At 60.2% G+C, this 19,478-nt stretch overlaps 1 protein-coding gene and 1 long non-coding RNA gene across 16 annotated transcripts in view; one reads left to right on the top strand and one right to left on the bottom strand.

Moving 5' to 3' along the window:
* The first annotated feature begins 5,441 nt into the window (after positions 1–5,441).
* Positions 5,442–11,016, top strand: LOC141371363 (uncharacterized). Of its 5 annotated transcripts, none has more exons than XR_012376266.1 (5): positions 5,442–7,542; positions 7,719–7,814; positions 9,166–9,254; positions 9,528–10,087; positions 10,476–11,016. It is a non-coding gene; the product is annotated as an uncharacterized lncRNA (long non-coding RNA). The 5 variants fall into 5 exon arrangements; XR_012376265.1 differs by having other exon boundaries at positions 5,760–7,542; positions 10,531–11,016; XR_012376269.1 differs by having other exon boundaries at positions 5,761–7,457; positions 10,528–11,016.
* Positions 11,017–16,251: 5,235 nt separating this feature from the next.
* IQCE (IQ motif containing E) overlaps positions 16,252–19,478 on the bottom strand; it is a 45,188-nt gene continuing 41,961 nt past the window's right edge. For 10 of the 11 annotated variants that reach the window (XM_073886351.1, XM_073886348.1, XM_073886349.1 and 7 more), the window contains one exon: positions 16,252–18,298. In XM_073886351.1, the coding sequence (XP_073742452.1) occupies positions 17,690–18,298 (609 nt within the window). In that variant the 3' untranslated portion in view covers positions 16,252–17,689. The remainder of the gene's footprint in view (positions 18,299–19,478) is intronic. The other variant, XM_025863795.2, reaches the window with a different exon arrangement.

Genomic DNA, 19,478 nt, shown 5'->3' with positions numbered 1-19,478 from the left:
GACCGCCGGCCCTGCCCCTCTGTCCGCCGGCCCACCGCCCGCTGGCCCCGCCCCCCCGCGCGCCCGCCCCCGGTCCCGCCATTGGCTCGCTGGACGAGGCTCCGCCCACCAGAGGGGCCCCTTCCCGCGGCCGAGGGGCGCAGTCTCTCCACCCGCAGGTGGGGGCGGGAGCTGCAACCCTGGCAGCACGTCCACTCGCCTAGCCGTGCTTCTCCGGGCGCTGGCTCGTTGGCTCAACCATTGCACGTTCCTTGAGCTTCTGCGGGGGTCGGCCTGGAGGGGCTGGGCCGGCCTCCCCCGCACGCAGCCTGTGTAGCCCGCAAGCCTGTCTGTCAAATAACGATGGTCTGGACTCACAGCCGGACTTGGTCATCGATGGCTGTGTGATCTTGAACAAGTTACATATGCTCTCTGTTCATCAATGCCCCTGTCTGTGAAAGGGAAGTACAATGAGTCTAAGTGCTCAGGACATCAAAGCGTGACCCAGTAGAGTGTGTAAGGGGGTGGACGCGTAGATCCAGTCCCTGCCTGGCCACCCCTTTGGGGAAGGTGGCGTCTTCTGTTAAGACCCAAGAGAAACACAGTGCTCTGTCCTGGCCTCCTTGAGCCTGGAAGTGAAGGCAACGGCCAGGGAGGGCCCAGCGTGGACTTTGGAGCCACATAGCCGCACTTCCTAATAGGCATCATCATGCTTATTAAAGTCGAGCTGGGAGCCCCAAGAACAGAGGAGGCTGGAAATGCTCTAAGTACTTGGCCCCGGCTCGCCCCTCTCTCTGCACCCCAGGGCAGTAGGTTCATATCATCTTGGCTCTGGCTTGTCACCACCCTGCGGCATTATTTCTGGACCTCTTGCATTCTGAGAAACAGGTCCTTCCCTACACCTGGGACATTGCCACCTGCTTTGCTCTGGCTCAGCCAGCTCTGTGGGCAGACGGGCCCCTTCCAGCAGGCTGGGCCGGGCTCTTGCAGATAACTGGGCAGTGGCTTCCCAAAAGGCCTGTCCCTCTGCTCACCTGATTGCCCTGACTTGTCTGTTTTCTTGTAATAAAGCTGGGTGGCCTCACTCAGCCTCCTGCAAAGGCCTGTGGGCATAGGAGAGGCCTTTGCAAAACTGTGGTTTCTACCCTCGGGATTATTTAGGTACCACCCCATTGGGGAATAATGGCCTGGCAGAAAGAGAGAGGTCATATTCTCCATCCCTAAAGGGCATAGTTTCTGATTATAAGCAGCAGGTCACACAGCCACAGACCCCCTGCTTCACCCCGACTCGCATGCCCCCAACAGCAGTGTGGCCGGCCCACCAGGGTGCCCCTGGAGAGGCATGGAGTCTATGAGCTCTTTTCCGTGTTTCTAGAAGCCTCCAAATATTGTGCATTTTCTGCTGATAAGGCCAGAAATCCTGACCCAAACATAGGAAATGATAATGCAGCTGTACTGAGTTGGCTTGTGTGCCCCCCCCCAAGAAAAGATATGTCCCTGTCCTAACTCCTGGTGCCTGTGACTGATTTTATCTGGAAATAGGACCGTTGCAAATGTGATCAAGTTTTGAGGTCATACCAGATTAAGGAGGGCCCCAATGCAATGGTGGTGTCTTCATAAGAAGAGGGGATTTGGACACGTCGGCTAGGAGATACAGAGACACAGGGGGAAACACCGTATGAAGACAGGAGCAGAGATGGGGTTCCTGCACCCAGAAGGGCAAAGGGGAAAGGGAGAATACGGGGTCGGGGGGGAAGGGCACAGGAAGGCCTGTCCCCACCCCGCCCTCCGTGGGTCTGGTGGCACTGGCTCGAGTGACAGTGGTATTTCCTGCCTGTCCTAGGTGACTGTGGCCAGACTCTGGCCCCACTCTACAGATGGAGAAAGTGAGGCCCAGGGCCCAACCTTGCTCTGGAGGCATGAGAATCACCACCCAACCAAGGAACAAAGATTCAGCCTTGTGCTGTTGGCCATAAATGGAATGACCTGAAGGAGGGCCCTAGTGGGCCTAGAGGTCAGAGAGGACTCAGTCTGCTACTCAGGGCACCGACCAGGGCGCCAAGGGACATACTTTGAGTGACTCAGCAGTGGCTCAGGAGAAGGCAGCGGATGAGGAAACAGCTAGTCGTCTCCCAGCTAGGAAAACAGCTGGGGCATCCCGGGGGGCGATAAGCTGCTGGGCATCCCATCCCCTCTACCATGGGGACCCGGGGCCGGGAGCCCCGAAGGCCTCAGCACGGCCGGTCCGTGAAGGCGAGGAAGATAGCGGGCAGTCCCCAGCTGAGCAGCCCGGAGCCAGGCGCCCCTGGAGTGTCTACACCCACCGTGTCCTCCGGCCCCCAGCCAGGTGCCCTCATCACAGAGGGGGAAAGGGCAGGAGAGAGGGGTTTCAAGGCTCAGAAATGAAGACACTTATTCCTCATCCACACAAGTGGGAGACAGATAAGCCTTAGTGTCCTGTATTTGAGACGGGATTAACACCCGTCGCATGTCCTGCGGAGGAGGCGTGGGGGAGGCCGTGTCTGGAGACCGCATCAGGAGCCGGGCTCCCGGGTGCGCTCCATGAGTGGGCACCGTTCTGGGGCTCCCAGGACTTCACCTCCAAGCCCTGAATCTCTTCTTTCCCCTGTTCCTAAGTTAACTTTCCCACACGCCCATCTCCGATCCTCCGTGAGGCTTCGCCTTCTCGGGGCTGAAACGGGCAGAGTCATGCGTAGCTCAGGGGCCGGTGAGAAGCCAGTAAGACGACCTCGTATAGCAGCACTGTTCTTGACAGCCGAGAAGCGGAAACCACCCACGTGTCCATCCGCGGGTGGACAGATGGGGTGCAGCCTCCCAGCGGGGTATTCTACCCAGCCATGGAAGGAATGAAGCACGGACTCACTCTACAACGTGGATGAACCTCGAAAACGTGACGCCGAGTGACAGAAGCCAGACCCCAAAGGCCACGTCTCGTGTGATTCCGCTTCTAAGAAACGTCCAGAGTGAGCAAACCCCTAGAAACCGAAAGTGGACGAGTGGTTGCCAGGGGCTGGGGTGGCGGGCGTGGGAGGAACGGGGAGTGACTGGTTATGGGTGTTGGGGTTTCTGCTCGGGGTGATGGGGATATTTTGGGAAGAGAGGTGGTGGTTGCACAACATTGTGAATGTACCGAACGCCACTGAACTGCTCACTTAAAAACGGTCAGAATCTTTATGCAGATCCTGCACATGCACACAATACGACGGCAACCCTCCTCCCGCCCCTCCCTCCCTTCCTTCCTTCCGGTGAAGTCAAGTTTGTGAGTGAAGGACAGAGACCGGGAAAGCGGCTTGGAAGCATCTGGTAGAGGCATCTGGAAGGGAGTGGGAGGGCAGGCCAGGCCTGAACTCCCCAGGCTCCGTGTCCCAGGCCAGGAAGGTGGCTGGGTTGACGCTCCTGAATGGCTGTCCCAAGACCTGTGGGCGCCAGGAGAAAGGCCAGGCAGGGCCGGGTCCCCAGATGCTGGGGCGGAAGCCAGAACAATGGCGTCCCCCGCGTTTGGACCCCTTCCCGAGAGGTTCACATTTTCCATGGAGATAGCACTCATGAGAACTGGCAGGGAGAAGAGAAAGCCAGCGGCCGGGTTTCCCTGGCGCCTGCTGTGATGTGGCTGGGTGACGCTCCCCTGCCCGGCCAGCCCCACGCCCACTCCCTGCAGACACCTGGCTCCTGGGTCCTGGCCCACGGGAAAGCCTCGGGAGCACTGCTTTCAAGGTGGCCCGGTGGAGAGATGCCAGCTGGTGTGGTCCCTGAGGGGTCCACAGAGCGAGCCGAACACAGACCCAGCCAGAGTGAGGAGGTGAGCACCCCTCGCTTGTCTGGAGCCCCCTCCCTGGCAGCCTTGCCCATCCAGAGAGCCCCGGAACCGATACATCAGCAGGCACGGCCTCTGGCAGCCAGGGATCCCGGCCCACGTCCCAGCATACAAGCCTCGTCTTGCTCAGGGCCTCCTTACTCCGTGCCCAGTGCGCAGCACTGACAGGGCTGGTCTCCCGGCCCCAGGCTGATATGAGAGAAGACAACTACGAGCCCTTTGGAAACCCGTGTCACCCTCGGGGGCTTTATGCTCGCTAAGCCCTGCGTCCCCGTTTTACAGCCGGGAAGACAGAGGCTCCAAACCGCAACCCTGGCTCATCAACAAAGCAGGAAGCTGCGTTCACTGGCTCTCCTCATGCAAGGAGCGAGATTACATACAGGACACAGCCCAGCCATCCGCACAAACACGCCGGGCCGGAGCCAGACGGCTCATCTTTGCAGCCCACGAGGGAACTGTCATCACTCCCCCACGTTACACACAAGGAAACCAAAGCCCAGAACATGAAGCTGCTCGCCCGGAGTCCCAAGCCAGGAACCTGGAGACAGCGTTACCCTCGTGGCAGGCACCACGGGGCCACTGGGTAGTGAACAGTTTGTCCTGGTCTAAGTTGAGGTCCGGCCTTTGCCTTCAGCTCCAGTGAGATCCTCGGCATGTCTGGAGGCTGTGTCTTTGTTTCGGGCGGGGACTCACCACATCAGAAAGACTGGCCGTGTGATTTAGGATGGGGGCTTGGGTCACACAGCATCAATAGACCTGGTAACCATGTGGGCAATCGATCCATCCATCCATCCATCCACCCATCCATCCATCCATCCATCCACCCATCCACTCATCCATCCATCCATCCATCCATCCACCCATCCACTCATCCACCCACCCATCCATCCATCATGCCTACGTAACAGAATCCACACACAAACTGTGGACGCTGGGGCTGGGGTGGGCTCCCCTAGCTGGCCACAGTCCATGCCTTTGGTCACACGTCAAAGCCGGAGGGTCACACACCCCGAGGGCAACAGGAACCTCCCCTGTGGGCCCCTCCTGGACGGCCATCTTGCAGTGCTCCCTTTGGCTGATTTTCATCCTTAGCTGTAATGAACCGAAACGGTGAGTCCATGAGTCATTCTAGGGAGTTCTCGAATCTCTGTGTGGTTTGGGGAGCTCTCCAAACTTGTGACAGGTGAGGTGAGAAACAGTGCCCTCAGACTCCCAGCTGACTCCCCTGTCACACTCGGGTCCCGCTCACCCCTGCACGAGAGGGATGACCGCCACCCCCGTGTCAGGAGGGGGAAGGAGGGCTCAGGGAATCAGTTACAGACACAAGACGGAAACCCCTGCCTCCTGACATTTCTGGTCTAACTCTGTCTCCCGTGCAGCCCTCCAAGTCATGGATTTTGGAAAGGCCAGCGTATGACTTACTTACGGCTGCAGAACGAGCCGCCCCAGAACTCGGTGGTTTAAAACAACCCCGGCCCTGTTTGTTCACGGCTCTGGGGGCCAGCTGCTCGGGGTCAGCTGGGCGGCTCCTGGGCTGCTGTTGCCCAGAGTCCCTTGCAGTCACGGGGGCAGCTCCGCTGGTGCTGGACGGTCTCAGATGGCCTCGTTCGGGGCTGGAGGTTGGCGCTGACTCAGTGGGCCCCACGGCTCCAGCCATGGCTATGGCTGGCTTCCTCCCTGGTGTCTCGGGGAGGCTGGGGAAGATGAGCCCTGAAACACACGCACTTGTATGCTCCTGTCCCATTTAAGAATGCTTCGTTGGCCAGAGCCAGTCACAGCCAAGCCCAGAGACAATGGTCAGGATGGAACCAGGCATGGACACAGGGAGGCGTGGACACAGGGCCGTGGCCATGTCTGTCTTGACTGCTCGGGCTTCCAAATTTCTTCAAGTCCTGGTGCTCTCGAGGGATGTGCTCTGGTTGGCCAGGACACGCCCTTCCTCCCTGGCGGGCGCAGAGGACAAACTGCACGTGAGCCACTGGGACAAGCGGGTGTTTGAGGCTGCAGCACTCCTGGTCTCCTCCTGGCAGCTCAGGAACCTCGTCCCTGTCTCCAGGAGCCGCGGGAAGGGGACTCTGGCTTCAAAGCGGGTGACAAAGGCTGGCCAGGCAGCTGTTGGGAGGATGGACTGTCAATCACACCGTCCCCGTGTTCGGGAGAGGAGACGCCTTCCTGGGACCTTTGGAGCAGGCCAGCAGCGAGGGGAGGGATCGGGGCCTCTCGCCTGGGGCCGTGGAAGGGCTGGGCTCTTCCTTCCCCTTTCTGAGCCCTGCTAGCTCCTCCCAGGCTTGGGCTGTCTGGTGACACTGTTCCCCTTCCAAGAGCTGAGACCCTTCGGCTGGGCAGCCTTCCAAGCCTCGGTTCCCCCCCTCCGCCGCCCCCAGTCTGCAACAGGAGGCCCATCTTGCTTCCCTGCCTGGGTGGGAGCCAGGATTGCCCTGGAAAGGGGATGTTCACAGCTGAAACCCGGCTTCCTCCCCTCGCTGTAAGCTGTTCCCCCACGTGATGCGCCCAAGTGTCCCCTGGGGGCCCGTCAGTCACGCCACAGCCACTGCGTCCTCCCTCGCCTGGGTGGAGGCCAGCCACTGCCTCCCCACGTGGGGGCCCTGGGCGCCCAGACTCCACGTGGGCTCAGACAAACCTCGCTCCCTCATACACGGCTTCCCCGGTCAGGGTGGGGCCCAGGGAGTCGGGCTGAGCCTGCGACCCCCTCCCCAGGGTGGGCTGCCTCCTCTGGGAGGCCCCGGAGACCTCCTGATCGCCTGGGCTCCAGAGGGAAATGTCAGCCCAACCAGGGCCGGCAGAGGACCCGCCTCCTCTGGGCCACCAGGAACGTGGGGCCGAGGGGGCTGCGCTCCTCGCCTGAGCCTGTCCTCACCAGCCCCGGCTGCATGAGGGGCGCGGATCGTGCCATTCCCCGGCCATCTCTCCCTCCCGGAGGGGCAGAGAGGCAGGGGTCAGGACAGGAGCAAGGCGGAGCCTTCCGGAGCCAAGGCCCTTGATGGGTGCACCGTGCCTGTTTTGGGAGCGGACGTCATCATGCTCTCCGAGAGCTGCCCTGGCTGGCACAGGCCCGCTCCGGCCACCTGCTCACCGCCTCCCAGAGACGCGGCCCCTGTCGCTCCCTTGTTTACAGACGGGGAAGCTGAGGTTCAGGTCACCCCCGGTCACCGGCCAGGGTGGTCTGGCTGCAACTCTTGGCCTGGATTCTTGCCTGCAGGCCCAGGACCCCTTTCCTCCCCAGATACCCCGGCTGGCTCTGCGCATGGGCGGGGTGGATGGGCACATGGACGAGGAGGCCCCACTGGGCTCACCTCCCTGCCTGCCCCCTCTTTCTACTCCAGCAGGGCCCTGGGAATACACCAAGATCACCGAGGAGGGGCTGTGCTGGAAACGAGCTCCCCGCCTGCCAGGCATCCCCCACCCCCTCCCCGGGGATGCCCCGCACTCTGCTCTCTCCTGCGGGGGTGGCTGGCAGGGGCTGGCTTCATGGGGCTCCGGTGGGCACTCGGGGGGGGGCGGGCGGAGAACAGTATTCACAGGGCTCCTCACCAGCCCCTGAGCCATTGTGAGCCCTCCCAGCTGCCAGCAGGTCCTTCACCTTCTGAAATGCAAATCGGAGCCTGCTCCCATGCTTCTCAGGGTGAGAGCCGAACCCCTCAGCAGCATGGGCAATGCCCCCCTGCAGCCTCTGCTTCTGCCACCCTGGAGCCCCTTCCATCTCCAGGGTGAGGACTGATGCCTCCCGAGGTGGGAAGCCCCCCCCCACCCGGCCTCGCCCCTCACTCCCTCCCCTGGACCCCCTGGCTACTGCCCGCTTTGCACTCTGTGCCCCCGGGCCTCTCGCACCTGGACCCTTCGCCACCCCGGTGGGGAGGACTCAGCCAGAGGTCTGCCCGCGCAGGGCCTGGCGCCTGGGCAGGTGGATATTTGCCGGGCACAGGAACTGAGCTCCGCCCAGTCGACAGACGTGCAAACAGATGAACTCTGGTCCTTGAAGGTACACTGTGCCTTCCTCCCTCAGTGCCTGGCGTACCGCAGACTCTGTGAGAACACAGACAAAGGAGGGGCTGAGCCCAGAGAGCTTCCCAGGGCCGTGCGGGCTGGCCCCGGGGGGGGGGGGGGGGGGAGGGCACGGCTCGGGGCCAGACGAGGGGAGGTGTGCCAAGCCGGGGCATGGAGGGAATCCAAGCTGCTACGTGGAACCTCTGTGAGTCGGCTGGGGAGAGAAGGTGTGTGTTTACACTGGTTTTGAACCAAGGCCCGCAGGGCAGTGTGGGGAGGACAGACCCAAGGGCCTGACTCTAGAATCATGGCACCAGGAGGGAGATGAGGAACAGGGAGGAGAGTGCTGGCCATCTTGCTGGATCTTTCCTTCCCTTCTTCCTTAGTAACAGAACCTCCCATTTTTACTGCTCTATGGCCACCTAGAATAAAGACAACATCTTCCAAGTTCCTCGGCAGCTGGATATGCAAGTCGCTACCCTCTGACGAATGGGATACCAGTGCAAGTGTCCTCAAGTGAGGGGACACCCCCTTTCTCCTTGCTACCGCTGCCTGGAGTGTGAGTTATGGCTGGAGCCCAAGCAGCCATTTTGGGCCCTGAAGCCCTGTGTTTGGGAGTGCCAAGCAACAAGAACGTGGGTCTTTGAAACTCGTGAAGCCGCCATATCTTACTTGCACTGTTTCCCTGGGGCCTTTGGAAACTTCTAATATGTTTGGGTTACTGTTGCTTTGGGTGTTCTCATTCTCCAGCCAGATCTAAACCTAACGAATGTAAGGTTGGGGGACGGGGGAGTGAGAAGAGAGAGCTGAGGCTGCCTTTGAGGTCCTGTTGGCAGGTGGTAGAGTGCTTCGCTCAGCACGCATTAAGCACCTTCTGTGTTTGCTGAGGGAGTATACCGGTGAATGGTATGCCTGCTATCTTCAGGGAGCTCGTGGTCAGACAGACCCCTCGTCTGGGGGCATAGACAGACACTGGAAGAGCTCTGCTGGAGGAAGGAGCTGCTAGGCCCTTTGCGTGTCCACTCTGCACATTTATTGAACACCTACTGTGTACCAGGTGCTATGTTAGGCCTTGGGACCAGCAATGAGCATCACAAACTCAGTGTGGAACTTAGGGAGTCTGATGGGGAATTCAGACAGCAATCCAGTGGTCTCATCACTAAATGACAGAGTAGAACTTGCCAAGGGCTACAACGGGGGAATCCTGTGCCCTGAGTGTGAGTGGTTATGCTGGGGCCACGGGAGTCCTCGATGGGCTTTGTGACACTCCGGGCCATGGGGAGGACATCTCCGGGGCTCTCAGAGAGCAAAGCCACTTCCCCAGCAAATCTCCTGCTTGTTCCTAGCCACCCCGAACCTTGGCTGTGGCTGACGGCAGATGGGACCTGGCCGAAGCGAGTCTGGGCCCACAGGACAAGGGGGCACAGCCGCGCAGGTGAGGCCAAGGTGGTGGTTTGGGCTGTTGTGCACAGGGATGGACACTGAGAGGAGTGGACAGACGTGGGCCATCTTTAGGAGGTTAAGGCGATAGGAGATTTTGTTGACACACTGGGGACGGTGATGGGGAGAGGGAGCGCCACAGATGGGGAGGAGGAGGGGGTCCCTGGGGGTGTGCCTGCACGGGAGGAGAGACTAATGTCATTTACAAGAATTTTTAAATTGGGGTAAAAAATATAACATAGAATTTACCATCTTCACCGGTTTTCAGGGTCGGGGGCATTGAGCACGTTCACTTTTGTGCAGCCACGGCCCCGTCCAGCTCCAGGACTTCTGTCCCCGCACACTGAGACCCTGTCCCCGCAACACACTGACCCCCACGCCCGCCCCAGCCTGGGCACCACCGTCTGCTCTGTGTCTGTGGTTTTGAGGACTCCGGGGACCTCGTGTGAGTGGGATTGAGCCGCGTTTGTCCTTCTGCGACTGCCTTGTTCCAACGAGCATCGTGTCCCCCGGGGTTCACCCCCCGGGTAGCGTGCGTCCGCTCCTCCTTCCTTTTTCAGGCCGGAGAATAACCCATTGTGTGTGTAGACCGCACCTTGTTGATTCCTCCGACGGTGGACACTTGGGCTGCTCCCACCTCCTGACTGGCGAGCTCTGCTGCAGTGGACGCGGGGGTGCGAGTGCCTCTTCGAGGCCCCGGTTTGAGTTCTTCGGGGTGTGTTCTTTGCTGGATCCCGTGGTGATACTTATCTGAGGAGATACCAGCCTGTTTTCCAGAGTGGCTAACCCATCTTCCGTTCCCACCGACAGAGCGTGAGGTTATGTTATGTGAGTCTATGTTACGACTTTGGATGTGATTTACTACCACAGCCATCCCAGTGGGCGTGAGGTCAGCGGGTGTAATTGTGGACGAGTTGAGGTGGGGGTCTTGGGACATCCCCAAGGCAATGAGGAGTGGGCGGCTGGGCGGCCAGGGCTGGGGAGTGGCGGGCCGTCGGCCAGGAAGGTATGGGTGCCACCATCCACGCGGCAGTTGATGACAGAGGATGTGGCACATGTGAGTCTGTGGGAGCGGAGGAGAGGGTTTCCACCACGGTGGCTGGTGGGTGGCAGGGGTCTGGGGCGCAGGGGTGTGGGGTCTGGTGGCAGCAGAGGGAAGGGGGGTGGTCAGCAGCGTCACCTGTCACTAGGAGGTCTAAATATCCGTGGGCTTCAGGGTGAAGATGGGACATTGAGGCTGGAGCAGAGAGCCTCCTCTCTGTCCCCAGCAGGAGGAGGAAAGATTAGACGCAGGAGAGAGAAGTCAAAAGTCCACCAGCAGTAACCACATAAGGACAGGGATGCGATCGGGTCACAGATGGAAATGTAGAAGATTCTGGAAGCGTACGCACAGATGGAACCCTTACCCCAGGCCCCCAGAGGCAAAGAAGGAAGGAAGCACAGTTCACAGAATTCTGAGGGACTTTGTCAGGACCTCTCCCGATTTCCAAAGAACTCACTGCAGGATGAAGGAGTGGGTGAGAGACACGCCCCAGAATGTTCCAGAATGCCCTGAGAACCCACACAGCCGCAGGATGCACTTTTTCGGAGCTCCGTGTGCTCTGCTGGGGGACAGTCAGAAGCCGTCCAAGTAGCTCTGGGCAGAGCAACTGCTTTGGATGCAGGGTGAGCCTGAGGGCAGCCTCGGCCCCGCACTGCAGCTCGGAGGAACCGCACAGAGGAGGTGTGGCCGGACCGCGCTCCTTGTCCGAGCAAGTAGGACAGGGAGTGTCCTAGGAAGCAGAAGACACACCGCACCACGGCACAAGGGAGGGAGGATACGACCCACGCAGCCTGTGGAGGACGGGCGACCCACGTCGTCAGCAAGCGTCAGGAAAGACCAGGAAATCCCAGCTTGGGTGTCTGGTGTGCGGAACCCGACAGGAGTGTGGACCCCATCACACACGACCAGCGTTGAGTGTGGTGACCAGACAGTCCCTCAGGTTCCCTCTCCTCTGGTAGAATTCAAGTAAAACGAAAGGTGGTATTTAAAAACCAAAAGAGCACGCACTGGTCTCTTTCTAGACTACTGTAAACTTATGTCTGCGTGGCATTTACCCACCTGCCCTTCCTTCCTTCCTTCCATCCAACCATCTACACTTCCCTCTGTGTACAAATGCAGAGAGGCACTGACTCGATGATATTTACTGAATACCAACAGCGGTTCTCTCTCCGCAGAAGGACCGTGGACGCTGCGTGGCTGCTCTATGCTTTTCTTTTACAATAATGTGTTAGATGGGGTGGGGAGGTCAGGTCACAGGGACAATGGGCAGGTTCATTCCGGGATGGTCCAAATGTAAGAGGAGGATTTCCCTCCAAAACACGTCCTTGGGGACTCCCCCTTCAGCTTAAGGGCTTACCAAGTGTCTCATCCCACGGGGCTCTCAGTGATGGCAGCTTGGGCACCATTTGGGAAAGCAGCCTGAGAGCCAGAAGTCAGGGCATCCCGACAGAGCCGGCTAAAAAATAGTTAGGAAATGGAACTTTAACTCGGTCGCCGTCACAGGAGGAGGGCCTCACATCTCAAATGCTGGGTGTCGCTGTGAACCAGCCTTCGGAAAATCACTTCGTGCACATAGTCGTGGCTACACAGCGCAGAGGGGAGCACCTGCGGCCAGGCAGAAGCCAGCACCCCTGGACACAGATGTCCTCACGCCCTCACACCCAACCTTGACGCTTGGGTAGAAGCGTTTCTGGAGGCTGCATACCCCATAGGGATCTTTACGTGGCCGATGATCGACAGCTTGAGCAGGAAAGGACAAGGTGTGTTGGACAAAAGTGTGTCAGGTGACTCACATGGGGTTGTGTCCATGCCGATGCAAGCACGCCAAACCCCTGAGTGGCTTATTTTATATGTGATTATAAACATGTATGTAGGACCCAAGAACGCACTACTTACTAATGAGCTGGCATTGGACAATTTCATCCACACTTATCAAAAGTGCTTATTTTCAAATCGGTCACACAGTCCCCTTTTTTGTGGTCTTCTCTTTGGAAAAATGGAGGCGCCCTGTATAGTTCAGCGTGGCTTGAATTTAGAGCATGTGTGAATGTGTTTGTTTTGGTATTTTATGTGTTCATGAGTTTTTGTATATTCATGTGTTTGTGCATTTATGTGTTTGCCTGCGTGTTTGTGTGAGAGTATGTGTTTGTGGTGTGTCTTTGTGCATTTGTGCGTTTGCCTGTGTTTGTGTGAGAGTATGTGTTTGTGGTGCATCTTTGTATGTGTGTTTCAGTGTGCATGTGTGTGTCTGCCCATGGGTGTTCGCTGAGTGTGGGGGTGGCGTGGCACATTCAGCAGGGATGGCTGGTGGGCAGTAGCCTGGGGCCTGGCGACCGACTACGGGTGAGGAGCGTGGGGGGACGTGGAGACTATGGCCAAGCTTCTGGTTCAGAAAACAAAGTGGCTTGTGATGTTGTCACAGAGACCGCATCACTGGGCTGGGGGCAGGTTAGGGAGCGAAGGTCAACCAAAGCTGGGCCAAGCTGAGTTTGAGGCGTCTGAGGCACATCTGTGCAGATGTCTATCTCAGTATTTGCGGAGTCTGGGCATTGGGGATGGAGCCCTGGGGATGCCTGCATCCAGCAGGCAGGGGACGGGGCTGGTCCAGGCGGGGGTGTGGGGCGCAGGGGAGAAAGTGAGTAAGCAGGGAGAGGAGACACAGGGTAGGGGCCACTGCATCGGTGCTGCCCAGAGGGACAGCCCTGACCCCGAGCTGGGGAGAAGGCGGTCTAGGCGGGTGGTGGGGGATGAGGCGGCCGGCCATCGGCAGGGGCAGCTGCTCTGGGGCCCTGACCCCAACCACCCCCGCCCTCCCTGGCTTTCATTCCTTGCCATTCAGGAAGGGGAGGGATGAGGAAGCAAGCGGCCAGGCTGGGCCGCCTGAATGAAAGCCCCAGGGGCCTTGGCACACATTGGACCCTCTCCTCTGAATCCTATGCTGTTCTGGGGCTTAATTAACGAAGAGCTCAGGGGCACCCCTCTCCCTATTCAGAAAGGACTCCATGGAAACTTCTCACAGGTTCCTTCGGCAGGCTCTGGCTAATGGGGCCGCCCCTCCGGGCTGTAACGGACCGGCTGGGTTCCCAGCATGTAAATGGACAGTGCTGGCCCGAGGCCAGCAGCCCGCACCCCAGCCGGCAACGTGGACCTCTTCCTCCTCCTCATTCAATGACTTCAGCTCAGCAGCAGTGCTGAAAGGAACCAGGGATCGGATTTTGACATTTTCCCCCATATTCCCTGGTGACTTTTAAAGAACCCAATATTTAAAGTCATCTTGGCAAGGGCCTGGGGGTGACTTGCCGTAAGAGTCTGTAAGGACTCCTTGTGGGCCAGGCTGTGTGCTGCTTTCAGACTGACAATTCCCAAGAGCCGAAAGCCAGTGGCAGGAATGGGGAGGGGGGGGGCGTGCGTGTGTGTGTGCATAGGTGTATCTGTGTGCGGACCCACATATCCATGTGTTTGTCTACACCTTGCTGGCCGGGGGCCCGAGGCTGGACCTCACTGCACTCTCTTGCCAGCTCCAGCTGAGACCCCTACCCCTGGAGGCGGCCTCTGTGTGGGTGGACCCCAGGCTCTGGGGAGAACGTGCAGGGGAGGGCCCGTGACGGGGGAAGGGGACTGCCACGCCCTGCTCCCTGATGTAGACTCCTTGAGGCCCAGGCCGCTCCTTGACAAAGCGTGACGCCTTCCAAACGAGCCATTTGCCCACAAGACCCACGGTGATGGGGCATGGGGTGGACTCGGGCAAATGCCGGAGGCAGCCAACAAGTCCCTGGAGGGGCTTCCAGCAGATTCCAGGGGGCCCTAAGGGCCCGGCAAGCAGCTGCATGCAAGCAAAGCCGTGTGCAGCAAAATCCTGGGAAGCGGCCTCCCCAGAGATCAGCTCTCTTCAGTCACTGGATGTTGCATTCCTGTCGATGATTCCTTCCTGCTCCTCAAGCAAAAGTTGAGTGGAATTCGGGGAGATGCAGTGGGCCGGCAGGGAAGAGGGACGGGGCGAGGCGTGATAGGGGGCAGCGGCGGGCTGGAGGCAGAACCCTTCTTCCAGCGGGCCCTCGATGCCTGAGCTGGTGCTGCCACCCAAGCAAAGGGCCGGAGGCCCAGGAAAGGCACATTTCTAAACCACACTGGCCGACGGGTTTGCGCAGCGTGGGCGACAGCGTCACTCCCCTGGGGGCCATTAGAAGTGGTAGGATTTATGGGTTAACCAGACAAGTACCCGTAAAACCACCGTGATTGACAAAGGCCAGTCATGAGTAGCACAATCTGAAACTGTATCCTGTCCCAAGAGTCATGTATGCATGATGCATAAGCTTGGAATAATTCTAAATAAAAATGCAGAAGACCCCGGGATCCAGCCCTTCCTCTCCTGAGCCACACGATGGTGCCTGGTTCCCACATGGTTTTTGAGGACACTGACCCGGCCGGGATCCATGCTAGTGAGCTGCTGGGAACTCAGTGAGGTGGGGGCCCGGAGGGGTAGCCCGCCGGACCCCCAGTCCTCAGAGACATCCCTGAGCCCCGTGACAGCAAACCCTGCTCCAAAACCACAGCAGGAGCTTGGAATGAGCTCAGGCGGGTTCTACGGAATTTAAATTGTGTTTAGATCCTGAAGGGTAGTGGGCTTTCTGCAGAGGGTATTTATTTCTTGGAGTCACAGAAAGCCCTGCTGTGTTCACCCTGGTAGACGAGCTAGGTTGGCCTCATGCAGCTGGTCTTCTTGCGGGGACGGAGGTTTTTGGTTGGAAGGGCCGAGAGCATTCGTGAGGAAGACAAAACGGACGCTCTGGGCCAGGACGGCCAGCACCCATAGTCAGGGCCGGGCGTCCATTTCACAGAGTCCCTCCTTCGCTCGCAGAGGAACGAGCAAACAAAACCCCAGAAGCCCCATGGAGCTGCCCTGTAACGACCTCCCCAGCCCTGGAGGCCTGCGGGGCTCTTCCCCTCCTTGCTGGGGGCGGGGGGCGCCTCCCAGCCCGCATCCCTCTCCTGGGTCGCTCTCTGCAGAGAGAGTGGCAGCAGCGCGCCCTGAGAACCTCCTGCCACCTGGCTTGCCCCACGGCACGCGCCTCCCGTCTGCCCATGGTTTGGCGAGCTGGTCCCGCCCCGTGGTCTTCCCACCGGCACCTGCTTCCCCCTGCCCTTTCTCCTCAGCCCACGCCTGCTGGGTGGGTATGGACCGAGGGCTGCGGAGGCCACGGCATGGCCTGGACTCTCAATCGCCTGGCACCTTCAGAAATGTCCGTCCCTGGCTGCTGGGCCAGGGTCTCCCCCATGACCTGGGCGACAGGAACAGCATCTTGATGGCCAGGCCAGGTCAGTGCATGCATCCCGGGGAGTGCCTCCGGGGCCCCTGGACAGCCCTGCTTCGGGAGGGTGGGTGGCCGCGGCCTGGAGCCACCCCTTCCTGCGGCCAGGGTGCTGGCACGTGCTCTGCCCCACAGTGACCGACCATGGCCGCGCCGGGTCAGCTGAGTCAGGGCACTCGGAGGGTACTTGGGACGGAGAGGCGGCAGCTTCTCCGAGCCCAGCTACCTACGCAGCCTGACCGCAATCGGTTCTGCACCATGGGTCCCAGCTGACGCGCAGGTGCCGTGACAGCCGGGGCAGAGTGAGCCACGCGGGTCCCTGGACCTCCCCCCAGAAGGGCAGTGACCTGTGCCTCTGGGGTGCTCAGTGCCTTCCTTCTGGATCCCCTTGCCTTCCGTCTTCCCGGGCTTCAGCGGGGACTGGCCCCGGGGTGAGCAGGCACAGCAGGCAGGGGTCCTCGGGGCCCCTCTCCGGCCCTGCCCTGGCCTGTTCTGCCGCCGCGGAGCCCCAGCCCCACGCCCGGGCCCTGCAAGCACGCCGGTGCCTGGGGTTCTCCACGGGGAACTGCAGGGTCCCAGAGCCGCAGGACAGGCCGCCCCTCGGAGGGTGTGCACGATGGACATCGGCTCGAGTCACGGCCTGGAGGTGCCTCGGTGACCAAGCAGCTTTGAGACTGCTTGCTTTTAATAGATCAACAACATAGCACCAAAGGTGCACAGCCAAGTGTACATAGTTACAATTCTCGGGGCGTTTCCTTGGAGAACCCCAAGTGCACGGACTGACTTTGCCTTCTCAACCCTGCCTGATGCCAGGCCACTCTGGTCACGGTGCACACGCCAGCCCGGACGCCGCGTGGGGCTCCCCCTGCCCTTCCCCCGAGTGGGCCTTGTTCTCCAGGCCTGAGGCAGGGATGTCCCTATGACCTGAGCCCCCAAGGCCACCCGCTCCTCAGAGCGAAGAGTGGGCAAGAATGCCCGTAGTTTGCGTGAGGGGCAGGAGGAGATGCGTTGTGGGAGCGCACAGGCTGCGGATCCGCCTTCATCAGCCCCTGGTGCTCACCCGGCCCCTACAGACCCTGAGCTCCGAGCCCAGCACCCAAGCGAAGGGTGGTCCGGTCACTGGGGAGCAGACCCCACGGACGACACAAGCCAGGGCCAGCAACGAATTCAATCAAGTTACCAATCAGTCCAGTGGGAGAAAAAGAAAAGAGAATTGATGGAGCAGCCCACAGACCAAAGGAAGAAGAAAAGCTAAACAAGCAAGCGTCCCGGCTGAAGTTTTCTTGACCCGCTGTGTGAACAGAACCTAGCTGGGCGGGCCCCGGTGACTCCAGGGGGCCAGGCTGGGCTGGAGAGACCCTCACCCACCCGGGGTGTCGGGGGGGGGGGGGAGTGGCGATGCAGAGTGCCCCCTGCCACACACCTAGCTGGTGCTGGAACCAGAAGCTTCCTGACCACCGAGAGGACAGCCCGAGTTTCCCCAAGAAGGACGTCGTGCTTTCCAAGCTGCGACCTCAGAAGGGCTCCAGTGGGCACGCTCAGTCCCAGCAAGAGCGAGCTTTCTAACGTCAGACACACGACCTGGGGGACATGGGCTCTAGAGGCCCTTGAAATGCCACCCAAGCCGGAGGCTTTCCATGTTACCATCAGCAAGGGCTAATCTCGCAAACAAAGGGTGAGACTCAGCTCTGGAGTGGAGCTCTGTGCGGCAGAGGCCGGGCCGCGGAGCCGGGGTGGGAATGCAGCAAGGGCCTGTGGGCTCCCCGCTGCCCCTTCCTCGGGGCCTGGGGACAGCCTGCCCCCCTGCCGGTCTCAAAAGCAAACCTGATGCTGCTTCTTAATTAGAGTTTGGTATTTTTTTAAGGCTTAATCTGCCCAGTGACAAAATCCCACCAGACTGCTTCCTGGGCATGGCAGCTCTTGAGGACAGTGCCCCGGGGAGGTGGGGACGGTGACAGGTGAAGGTCTGTGCGGAGCAGTGCAGGAAGGAGCAGCCCAAGGAGCCCGAGCCCACCTTGGGGCCCTGACATCTTCGTGTCCCGTCATGGGGGTGGGGAGAGCCTGCCCCACGCAAGCCTGTCACGTCCCTCTCTTCCGGAAGGCACGGCCCCAGCGTGTCCAGCTTGACCTACTTACTGGGTGGAGGTCGGAGCACACGGTGCTGGAGAAGATGTTGGTGGGGAGAACAAGATGCTGTTGGGTGGCTCCAGACAGAGCAGCTCTTCCCGGCTCGAGGCCAACGGTGGCCAGGAAGCTGCTACCTGGAGCGTGTGTTTGCAGGGCTCGCGGCTGGCCCCAGCCCGGGCACATGCGTCTGTCCAGCTGACCCTGAAAACCAGCGCAGAGATGAAGCAACGGCTTCAGGATTCCTACGCGAACAACCAGACAAGCGGCAAAACCAAACCAAAGAGAAAAGCCGACAAGAGCGCTGAGCTGTGGAGTAGGTAGTTCTTTCCTAACGAGATAAACTACTTTCTGATTCTGGGCACTACGTCCTGTAGAGCGTGCCCGAGCTCCGCGGCAGAGCCGGCACTGCGGGAGGGCCCAGGGCCTACGGCGGGGACGCCTTCCTCGAGGGCAGTGCCAGAGCAACGACAATCTCATCCGAGTCGTCCGAGCTGCCGTCATCCGTAGGCGGAGGCTCCGCGGGCTGTGGCTGAGGGTGCGGTCCCGAGGGAGAGGCCAGCCCTGCAAGGAAGCAGAGGGGGTCGTCACCCCAGTGGCTCAGGACGGGGCAGACCTTCAGAATCCCTGTCACAGTGGCCACAAAGCCACCTCAGCCTCCCAGCTCCGCTCTGAGCATGGCCATTTCCAAAGGCCAACACCTGCAAGCTCGAGTGCGGACCGGGTCTCTCAGGGCTGCGCGCACCGGTAAGAGCCACCTTCCTGAGACTCAGGCCCCCGGGGAGGGGACCAGGCCGTGCCCCCTGAGCGCTGTGAGCTTTCCAACAGACCCTCCCCTGCTTTCCTCACGCTCAGCCAACTTCCCAAATCCTCAGTCCACGCTGGACGGGGCGCCACCTGCTGACCGCCTGCGCCCTGAGTGCCACCTTGGCGAGTGCGGAAGGCAAGGGGGCCGCCTAGCCCCAGGAAGGGCCGCACTGTGACCGCTTGGGGACACGGCAGTCACAGGGCGGCCAGCCGCTCACTGAGGTAAGGAGGCGGAAAACCGTATAGCAGCCCTCAGGCCGAGGACTGGTCAGCTGTCCTCTGGGACTTCCAAGGAAACTATTAAAGCAGAGCCTCAGGACACTAAAACACCCGTTTCCAAGCTTATCTTGTTTTTTTCTTTACAAACACTGTCACAGTCGGACCACAAAAGGGCTGGATTCCCACTTTTCCCACAGGCCGCCTGTGGGCAACTGAGAGCGGTGTGCATGCACGCGGCCCTGCGGCCTTGCCTCTTGGCAGGGGGCACGGCTGCCCCTCGAACACAACACATGCTCAGCAGGAGGGGGCGGCCTACGTGGACAACAGTCACCAAAGGTGGGGTCGGGCGAAATCAGCACGAAGCTGGTTTCTGGAGGATGTGAGCTCTGGGGAGCCCCGAGGTTCTAGATGACGGCCCCTCAGGCTCTGTGGGCTCTGCACACCTACACGTCCTCCCCACCTGCACGTCCTCCCCCACACCTGCACGTCCTCCCCGCATACCTGCACGTCCTCCCCCACACCTGCACGTCCTCCCCACCTGCACGTCCTCCCCCACACCTGCACGTCCTCCCCACCTGCACGTCCTCCCCCACACCTGCACATCCTCCCTGCACACCTGCATGTCCTCCCCCACACCTGCACGTCCTCCCTGCACACCTGCATGTCCTCCCCACCTGCACGTCCTCCCCCACACCTGCACATCCTCTCTGCACACCTG

Source organism: Callorhinus ursinus, unplaced genomic scaffold (assembly GCF_003265705.2).
Source record: "Callorhinus ursinus isolate GAN/ISIS: 27379988/994484 unplaced genomic scaffold, GSC_fseal_2.0 scaffold70, whole genome shotgun sequence".
NCBI classification, from domain to species: domain Eukaryota; kingdom Metazoa; phylum Chordata; class Mammalia; order Carnivora; family Otariidae; genus Callorhinus; species Callorhinus ursinus.
This window is presented reverse-complemented; position numbering and strand designations above follow the sequence as displayed.